At 35.1% G+C, this 10,483-nt stretch overlaps 1 protein-coding gene across 1 annotated transcript; it reads left to right on the top strand.

Annotated features, from left to right (window-relative positions):
* Window positions 1–597: 597 nt before the first annotated feature.
* Window positions 598–2,322, top strand: LOC130723508 (transcription factor MYB2). Its single transcript, XM_057574581.1, has 3 exons — window positions 598–816; window positions 1,286–1,415; window positions 1,508–2,322. Exons 1-3 carry the CDS (start codon window positions 660–662, stop codon window positions 2,004–2,006), a joined length of 786 nt encoding a protein of 261 aa, XP_057430564.1. The 5' UTR covers window positions 598–659; the 3' UTR covers window positions 2,007–2,322.
* The last annotated feature ends 8,161 nt before the right edge of the window (window positions 2,323–10,483 follow it).

Raw genomic sequence — 10,483 nt, 5'->3', positions numbered from 1 at the left:
ACTTGTTTATTGAGGAAAATGAATTAAAAGCCCCATTCGATAGGTAACCGCTACCTATTTATAGTATGTGGGTCATAGGCCCCACGCAACAAATCTGTTTGGAATGGGCCCTAGGGGCTGTCCCCAAGCCCAATCCGCGGAGGCCGAGCGCCCCGCCACTTGGCGGTCCTTACCTGGGAGTTGCCCCTATGGGGCTCGCCCGGTTTAGGTACTTTAAGCTAGTTTAAAACGCTCTATATCAATATTAGCAACTTGTTTAAATAAGCTCAAGTAGCTTATAAGTAAATAACTAACGAACTATTTTCATAAACATGCTTAAACGTTTGTATAGCACTTTTACTTCAAATTAAACTCAAATAAGTATTTTTTTTTTCTATATTTTCGTTTCTTTTCTTATATTATTTCTTGAAATGTAAGTGGAATTGAGGTGTGAAAGGAAGATTTTATTTTATGATCAATTTGCATTTCATGGACAAGGATGCTTTTCTACTGTCACTTGGACCCTTTTTGTTAATAAGAAAGTGACCTTTGATTGACTGATACAATCAAAGTTGGGGGCACATCCTGCATGTATAAATATGCATCAAACACAAGCCAGTTCCCCATGAACAAAAGAAAAAAGACAAATTTTTCTAGCAAGAACTTTGAAGTCTTTTTGCATGTATTGGGGTGGAGTTATGACTGGTCACATGGGTAGGGGTTTCACAGAAGAATTATGGAGGAAGGGACCATGGACTGCTGAAGAGGACAGGTTGCTAATTGAGTATGTTAGGCTGCATGGTGAAGGCAGATGGAACTCTGTTTCTAGGCTTGCAGGTCACAACCAATTTTTTTTACTTCTTTTTTCTAAATATCAGTGGATTTCACTTTACAAGTGAAAATCCAACTATATTAAGCGCACTCTTTCAAATTTTTCTACAATTGATTCTGAAATCAGGATTAGTTCTTAATAGAAGCTTCTCGGAGTAATTATTTTTGTTTCAAAATTGATTCTGAAAAAAAAGAAAACTGATTCAAACATCTTATAGTCCAAGTAGTAAAATTGCTTCCATCATCTACATTCTACTCTTCAAAGTGGCTACAATTATAGCACTTTTGGATCAACTTTTTTCTTTCTTCTAAATCAGTTCAGACACTCCAAAATTACTTACAGAATGCTTCTTCTTAGAATTGATTTTTATTTTAGAATCTAACAGTAGAATGACTTCTAGGCATGCACAATACCAGAAAAGAAAAGGGCTACATTCATGTTATCATGTACCTTATTGGTTCTTACTATTAACAGGGTTGAAAAGAAATGGGAAGAGTTGCAGATTGAGATGGGTGAATTATCTGAGACCAGACCTCAAGAGGGGTCAGATAACACCACAAGAAGAGAGCATAATTCTAGAGTTGCATGCTAGATGGGGAAACAGGTAAAAAATTTAATTCCCACCCTCTTGATTTTCTGTAATTGGAAACAGGTTGTTATATCAAGGTCTTGACATATAAATAAAAATATTTACAGGTGGTCAACAATTGCAAGAAGCTTGCCAGGGAGAACTGACAATGAGATAAAGAATTACTGGAGGACCCATTTCAAGAAAAAGGCAAAAAGTCCCTCTGATGCTGCTGAAAAGGCAAGAAACAGACTCCTAAGGAAGCAGCAATTTCACCAGCAACAACAACAACAACAACAACAGTTGCTTCAGCAGCAGCAGATGCAACAGCAGCAACAACAGCAACAGCAAATGCAATTCAACTTGGACCTGAAAGGGATCATGGCCTTGCTTGAGGAAAACAACAGCCAAAGAGTCCCTTATATATCTCAGGCAATTAGACAAGATATGGTGAACATGTGTCCAAACACCACAGAAGAGCAAGGATACTTGTACTCCTCTGCAGTACCAGAGGCCTCAGCAGAAGAAATTTTATGGGATGGGCTGTGGAACATGGATGAAGCTCATGGCAATCTCAGTGTAGCAAACAAAGCTGGTCTATACAATTTAGTTGCTCCCTTCTGTTGATGTTTTCAGTTAAGAAAACTACTCCTAATCTATCAGCATGTTTGAATCCGCTTCTCTTTCATCAGAATGAGTTCAAGCACTCAGAAGCACCACTCACTTCACGTTTTCCCCAGAATTTATTTTGGTTTTAGCACCAGGTGTTGAAGAATTTCCAAACATGTACTAAGTTCTTAGATTCATAATAAGGCTCCATAAACCAGGAGCTTTAGATCAATTGTAGCATAAGGTGTGTACTTTAGTTAGTAAATGATTTTCTGAAGGCAAATATATTATGTAACATGTCAATAATAAAGTGTCTCAATTTTGGTTTATGAAATTGAATATTAAGATATTTAAATTGTGCATACACTCAACATACATCTCATTTTTCTCTCTATCTCTCTTCTATTATATTATTACATTTATTACTTTTCTCTTTTATCTACATTTCTCACTCTGGATGTCAGCTGATGTATGCACTATGTGATGCGGATAATTTTCAAAAATAGAAATAAACTTCACTTTTTTTTCTATTTAATGTTTTTGGATAACAAGCACTTGATGACAACTTTCCGGTGTCTAGGAAAGTAAGAAGGGAAGCAGAAGAAATAGAAAATTGATAAACTGAACTTCACCTTGAATCCTTTGACACAATCTTAGCAACGATTCTCAGAATTTTCTCTTTTCTTTTTATATTTGTGTGAAACAAAATTTTAAATTGTGATTACGCTGGCAGCTTTCATTATAATCATTGAAATTATAGAAAATTGTGGTCTGTAATCTAAAATATCACTATGAAATTAAACCAAGTGCAACCAAAGACTAGAAAACTATACTAAGATTCTGTAAAGCACTCTAAAGGAACTTATTGAAGTGCTTGGTGTTTCATTTGGATGGGAAAGATATTATGATGTTAAATTAAATCAAAGCATGGCAATAGTGCATAAAGAAATCCCTTTAAGCATAGATTATGGGACACTTTTCATGCTAATACAACTGGATACTGAGTTCAAATCCTTGTCGCCAAATTCTTTTTGGTTGTTTAATCGACACATAATACAAATTTCAAGTTAATCAATTGGGGATTAGGCTTAAACTAAGACAGAACTGGATTCTTGAAACGTCACATATCTCATGTGATATAATTTTTTATTTCACAAATCATCTTTATTCATGTTGATTGTTCTGTTCAAAAAAAAAATGTTGATTGTGCTCTAAACTTATCTTGAGAAGCATCATGGATTCTGACATTCTGTAATTACTATACTTTGTTTAGCATTTTATATGATAGCGTGTGGATTTTGATTTTGGAGATGTGGAGATACTACTAGAAAGCGGAAACACTTAGTATTAATTAGTACTACAACCTTCCGTTCAATAACGGATCTACCACCTGGCTTGGTAGGTCCAATCAGGGGCGGATCCAGAACTTATATATCAGTGTGACTAAACATAATAGAGCAATGAAACCATCAAAAACCAAAATAACATAGCAACAATTATGTTTTGCTTACCCATAAAAATCAAACTCAAACAAAACTGCCTATATAAGAAAAATAGAAGAAACCCAACGAACACAACTATAAATACACATATATAATTATATTATACACATACATATAAATATATTGATGATTTCTCAATAACAGGAAGAAGGATTAGGAACTAAGTCATCTGATCATGTATCTAACAAGAATCCAGTGGACACAGATAGAGTTTATAATGGTTTGTGTATAAAGTTTATAATCAACTGTAATATATATGAAAGGAGAAGAGAAGGGAGATTTATAACAACTGTGTAATTCGTCTAACTAGTGAAGTGAGCAACATAAGGTAGAGACAAAAGGTAAAAAACTGTCTCTCCTAACCTCAATTGTAGACTGTTAATTGTAAGTTTGTAACCTTCTCTTCAATTGAAAAAGAAATCAATGGTTGCTTCTTCCATTATTGGATAATAATAATGTAGGAAGAGTAATGGTTTGACTCTGGTTACAGGACCTTTTTAGTGAGTTTTTATTTGTATATGCAAGTAAAGTCTGTACATATTGTATTTTGGAAAATAAGTTAATTAATCACATCCTAAAGGGTGAAAACTTATGTCAAACATAGTTTATAGTTTATTCAGTAAGTTCTAATTTGTAAGCTTCCATAAAAAAATTATTGAAATAAGCTAAATAGAGTTCGAGGATGATGAAGAAGATAATGAAGACAACAATGAAGATGAAACTTGTTGAGAGTTGTAGGCTGGATATTAGATTTAAACGTGAATTAGATTTTCTGGATATTCAACCCACACAAATGCGCCAGCAAAATACTGAAAACTGAGAAAGCGTAAAATCAACTTGTTGGTGACATTGAACATAATAGCTACTCTTCATGTTTTTTTAGCTAACCAGTTCATATGGCAGAGAAAACAGAGATACCTTGCGTGAGAGAGGCACGAACAGAGAGAGAGCTTGGTAAAACTATTGAGGAATGAGGGGTTTTCTTTTGTTAAGCATATAAATTTTTTAAGAAAAAAAAAAAGAAAAAACTGGTGTGGCTAAAGCCACACTCAGCCTGTGAGTAGGTCCGTCCCTGGGTCCAATGCCCTGGCTCAGAGAAGAAGAAAAAAATCTTTGGACTAGGTAGGTTTTTTTGCCAAAAAAAAAATTAGAGAAAAGGCAAAATTTATAAGGAAACGCAAAATTTAGGGACTTAATCATAAAATTTGTCTAGACTTCCTAAAACTTCTAGTTCCGCCATTGCTTCCGTTTGAATTTATATGTGGTTTAGGGTTGTGCCCTACGAGTAATATGTCTCATTGTTTTTTAGGATCTGTACCTGATTTTAGTACTTTTAAAATAATTTTTCTGTTTTTAGTCCTCGAATATTACTCGTTTTCTTTTTGTCCTTTCCATCCAAAACAAACGGAAATCTATGTTAGCATTAGCCGTGGTATGTTTTTGTCCTTGAAATATACCTTTAGTCCTCGAATATCACTCGTTTTATTTTTGTCCTTTCCATCCAAAACAAACGGAAATCGATGTTAGCATTAGCCGTGGTATGTTTTTGTCCTTGAAATATACATTATTTTCGATTCTAGTCATTGCAATTTTTTTAAGCATTCTTGATTTCAAATATGTTGAAAACCCCATTTTCACTTCTTCTTTATCCCTTCATCCCACCAACGAGGCAACACTAGGGTGAAGAAGGTGGATGGGGGGGGGTGGTGGGGAAAAAAGAGTTTCTGCCTTGATGGTTGATAGTAGATAGTCCTTGAAATTTGCCTTGAAAAACAAGGTGTATATCAGGGACTAAAAACATACCACATCTCAGACTCACATAGACTTCCACTTGTTTTGGATGGAAAAATTAACGTCAATGACAAAAAAAAACGGTTGATAATCGAGGCATGAAAAATGAAAAAATAATTTTAAAAAGACTAAAATCAGAAATAGGGTATATTACGAGGACCAAAAACATATTTAAGTCTTCAATATCCCCGCGTTTATGGAAATGATGACTTTGGTCCTCGCTTGAGAGTGGATCTTAGGTGGCCTTGATTAGTAGCAGGTCTCGCCTAGTGTCAGCTCTAGCTTGCCATTAGGCAAAGTCACCTAACATATGGACAAAAAAATCCAATTGGAGGCGAAAATTAAATTGAGTGGCAAATACATGTACTACTTTTGGAACTTTGTTTCAAACCGATGGTTCAGAGCTTATCTTTAAAAGCTTGACTGTAAAGTGCGATGGCGAGGACAACGCTCGACTTTTGAGTTTTTTGCGGTGGAGATTGTGGTTGGTGAACAAGAGGTGGAGGCGGGTGGAAGTGATCAGGTGGTGGTCGAAAATAGGTGAAGAAAGTGGTATGGGAGAGAGAATGAGTAGTTTGGAAATTTTGATTTGAGATAGGTTGTGTAGGGGTTAGTTTACAAAATTTATTAAAGGGGTGGTGGATAAATTACGAAGGTTGGGTGGTGATTGTTCACGATGGTTGAGGAGAGGTTGAGGAAGGAAGAGTGGTTGCGGTGGAAGGAAAAGAGGTATTGCAGTGGCTTCTAGGTTTGGGGTTGAGGTTCTTACTTGGATTGTATGAAGTTATGTTAGACCATAATATGATTTATGAAATAAGTGGGCTAAAAGTAAGAATAGATTAATTTTATTCATCTATAAAAGAAAAAACCAGCCCACCTCATGTAGGGGGTTAAAATGGGTTGTTTTCGGTTGCACAAGGAAATCCTGGTGCATATTAGGTAACCCAAAAGTTTGTTGGTCATGAGTTTACTTTGGAATTTTAAGAAGAACCTTGTACAATCTTTTTTTTTGTCGAAGGTTCAAATTCATTCAATACCCAAAGGTAGCCCGACGACACTTACAGTTACAACTGCTCATCATACATCATACATCATACATATTGAATGACGAAAATTGGGTCATAAGCCTAAACTAACTTACAAAGACAAGTCATTAACACTTAAGCATGTGACTCCTTAGAAACATTTAAACTGAGTTAAAACTAAGGGAAATTTGAGAGACCTCTTGCAAGTACAAGCCCAGGGAACAAGCCCATAGCACTGAGCCCAAGAAAATTAGGTCAAACAAACCCGAGCCTTTAAGGTCTCCAAACCCTAGCTAAAAAAGGTGGCACAACAAAGGCGGAATAGTGGTGGAGGAGAACAACTGCGACTCTTAAGCTCAACTCAAAGAAGATACGCTACAAACGGAAGTGAAAATGATATTGAAAACTTTAATTGTCACTTCTTCTACCTTGTCGGCTCTGGCATCAACCACTACAAGGTCATCCTCGACATAGGTGCTCAACACCTCTAAAATAGGGGATACAAACCGCAACAACCCGATTTGGAAGAACAAAAAGGAAGCCACCGTTGGTGGTGAAAGTCGCGGTCGTGGCACTAGAGGAAGCAGCAAAGAAAAAGCCTTTGAAGAAACAGAGGTGGCTGCTAGAGTTCTTTGGAGCAGAGCCAGCAATTGAACACGAAGATGACAGCGGCTGAGGAAGCGGGCAAAGGACAGGAGGTGGTTGAGGCGCAGATCGACGGAGGAGGCACATGTTGCAGAATGGTGACGACGGCGACTACCGATGGGTAGAGGTGGACAATAGGTAGCAGCATAAAAAATTAACTAAACTAAAGGCCATTTTATAATTGATTACAAGGCAATTTTTTGTTTTTGCAAAACGAAGGTCATTTTATTTGATTGTAAGCAAATGACTATTTTTTGGCCCATGTAAGCAATGTTTTATTTTTTAAGAACCCATGAGTTTGGGCCTCGTGGGTAGTCCAAAGTTTAGGGCTTAGGACTTCTCAGATTTAGCGAATACAGCAAAGTATTAATTTTGGTGGACATAAAAAAACAGACACTTTGACCAAAAAAAACACAGACACCATAATATTTCAATTTATGCGGCTTTTATTTTTAATTCACCAATATTTGTGAAAAAATAAAACTTTTTGACATGTTTAATATCTGAATATTTCAAACTGATTCTAAATTTTTACTTATTTCAAAAAAAAAAGAGAAGCACTAACACTATTAAAACTTCACAATTTATGTGTTTGACAATTTTGTAGTCGTACTTCCACCCACCCTCATAAATTCAATTAATTTGAGATTTTGGTCAGAAGGACCAAGTAATGTTTTTCGAGAAGCAACGGAGAGACTTTGAGGCTGAGGGTGACGTATTGATGATGGCAAAAATAGGCCATGTCCGGTATTTCTTTTTGTTGCGCTAAAGTATCCCACAGTCAACAGCGGGCTAATCTTATTGAACTTTAAAATTATATTAAGTTGGTATGTTTCTTTCGACAAATCTTTTTCCATACCTACTTTTTAAGGATCAAATGCTCAACTAAATATTTAAGGAGTTCAACTATATTTATCGGTGTGCCATGTTCGGATTTTTGCTTGTAGGCTAGTGTTTATTTTCAAAAGATCGGTTAGATTAGGATTTTTTGTTGAACTTTTGAACATTATTTTTAATTCAATAATGATATATCGTTATATATACAGATCGAAATTCACAACATAACTCTGACATATGGCTCCTAAAACCGCAGCTAAAAGTAAAGTGTAAAATAAGAATTAAATATCCAAAATTTCTAGACTTTACATATAAGATTTTTTTGAAATTTTCAAGCAGGCTTAAGAATTAGTCACTGACATTTGATATTAAGATCCATATAATTAGGTTAGGTATATGTGGAGTTGACATTTGAAATTAGTAATCCATATAAAGAAAGTATGTGTGAGTGTGACCTCATCTATGGAGTAAGGATGATGGGGGGTGAAGAATATTACAGAAAAATGATATTTCTGACAACTCAATTATAAGATAATTTTGTTGACATAGAGTACGCCCTTCATAATAAGTACTTAACCTCCAAATGTAGCCAATGTATGTACGGCTGAAACCAATAGCCGCGTAAAACCATGGAAATTCCACTTCAATTTTAATACAAGGGAATCGGAATCCCACAGGTGACGACGTAGTTTTAATAAATAAAAGAAAATATATTTGAACGAATCTATTGTATTATGACTTCTATTATCTGCCATTACAGATTGAGACAACAAATATTTTTTACTCCTAATGAGGAGTATTATACCTCTTATCTCTCATATTGATCAATTTCTTTTGGCTTCTGATTCATTCTAGTGACGTATTTTGCTTAAAAAAAACTTGTTACAGGTGGAACTAAAAAATAAAATTTTGATTTTTCATGGGTGTTATGAAATACTCTCTCCGGTCCTTTTTATAAGAAAAACTTAGACAAAATCACACAAACCAAGGAAACTAATATTTTTTATAAAATTAATTACTATGCTTAATTCCAATGATGTTTTTTCCTTTTTACAAGAACAATCATGCTAATTACCATAAATGTTGATCATACATATTGGGTGCTTACAATTTCCCTCCATATTTTTGTATTGGGAATAAGTCTCTTTGCATTGATATTGATTATTTGACTTAATTTTATAAGTGTGTTTCTTATAAAAAGGACCAAGAAAAATCTCCAAAAATAAATAAAAGTGAAAAATATTAAATAAAAGGGAAGACATGAAATATTAATTAAGAAATAACTTGCCCTAATTATTGATATATCTGACTTAAAAAAAAATTACGTTATCTCAAGTGTGTCGTTCAGTCAACTATATGTAAGTATTTGTTATTTTTATTTTTATAGAGATTTTTAAAAATACAGGTTTCCTGTTATGAATCAACAAATAAAATAATTATAGTCACGGTTACCACTTACCACCCTTGGCTCTAGCATGCGTCATGCTCAGAGGAAGAGGGTTCCCACGAGAGTACCGTTAAGGGGGATTGTGCTCTGATTTCCTTACACTTCTTTGTCATGCTGAACAAGTGAACATGATATACAAAACAAAGTTAAGTTATGCGAATTCAAATATTATTGCAAAATTATGAGGATTGATTCATTCAGCTACTGTTTTAAAAAATTATTTCCACTCACATTTTTTATATTTCTTCTTCTATCTATAATATAATAAATATCAGCTACAGAGGCGTGGCGCCGCGTCTGACATGAGCATGATGAGATGGTGAGGTTCATGGAGGGTAGCGATGGGAAGTGTGGGTATGTGCGTCGATGGAAGCTTTAATTAGAAGCGAAATCAAGTGCCTGGGTTAGGGAGGAATCTTGCGGGACTCGCATGGCTACTAGAGTGGTGGTAATGCGTTGCTGGCTGAGGCAACGACTCTGAAGAAGGGCCTTCAAACTGTGTGGGAGAAGGGATATAGGGATGTGGAGTGTAGTGTGGATTGCAAGGATTTGCTCCAGACTTTACAGGATGATAAAAGTTGTCCCTTTCTCCCCATCCTGGGTGACATTCGCCAGCTTCTGCAAAGGAGATGGGTGGTAACCTTGTATTGTATTGGTAGAGAGTGTAATAAACCGGTTGATTGGTTGGCAAAGAGAGCAGCGTCTTTTCCGCTTATCATGTGGTGCTTGCTAGAGGCACCGCCATGAGACTTGGAGGTCCTTATTTTATTTTGAGGTATCGTTTAAGCTTTGTTTAGTTGTTAATTTATTGTACGTTAATTTTCCGATATAACAAAAAATAATATAATTAATCTATTTGAAAATTACATACTCTGATCTCTAGTGTGTTTATATATATATATATATATATATATGCTTTCACCAATTTCACCTCCACTCTTTTAGATATTATATAGTTTATGAGAGAAAGAGGGGAGAGAGAACGTGATTAGAAAGATAAATGTGTAAAAATTTAAATTTTAATAATTATTTAAAATGGTAGAAAAAAATAGAGAAAAAAGAAAAGAGTTACTTGGGTTTAAAAATAATTTCATCCTATACAAAAGTTTTTCCTTGTAGTTAAAAAAGGCATTTCTTGCACCAGTAAAATGCGCTCAGTACAAGAAAAATTAAAAAACAAGCATTACTCTTAGTTGTCAATTTGAAGAGACCATAAAAATGGTGACTACTCCCACCCACAAGCTCTCT

This window comes from Lotus japonicus, chromosome 6 (assembly GCF_012489685.1).
Source record: "Lotus japonicus ecotype B-129 chromosome 6, LjGifu_v1.2".
NCBI lineage: Eukaryota > Viridiplantae > Streptophyta > Magnoliopsida > Fabales > Fabaceae > Lotus > Lotus japonicus.
The sequence above is the reverse complement of the archived record's forward strand: the minus strand, read 5'-3'. Positions and strand labels throughout refer to the sequence as shown.

Bases quoted from the DNA above. Each gene is read 5' to 3' on its own strand.
- LOC130723508 (XM_057574581.1), top strand. From the start codon at position 660: ATGTATTGGGGTGGAGTTATGACTGGTCACATGGGTAGGGGTTTCACA. The intron at 817-1,285 runs GTCACAACCAAT...TACTATTAACAG, and splicing joins CTCTGTTTCTAGGCTTGCAG to GGTTGAAAAGAAATGGGAAG. The intron at 1,416-1,507 runs GTAAAAAATTTA...AAATATTTACAG, and splicing joins CATGCTAGATGGGGAAACAG to GTGGTCAACAATTGCAAGAA.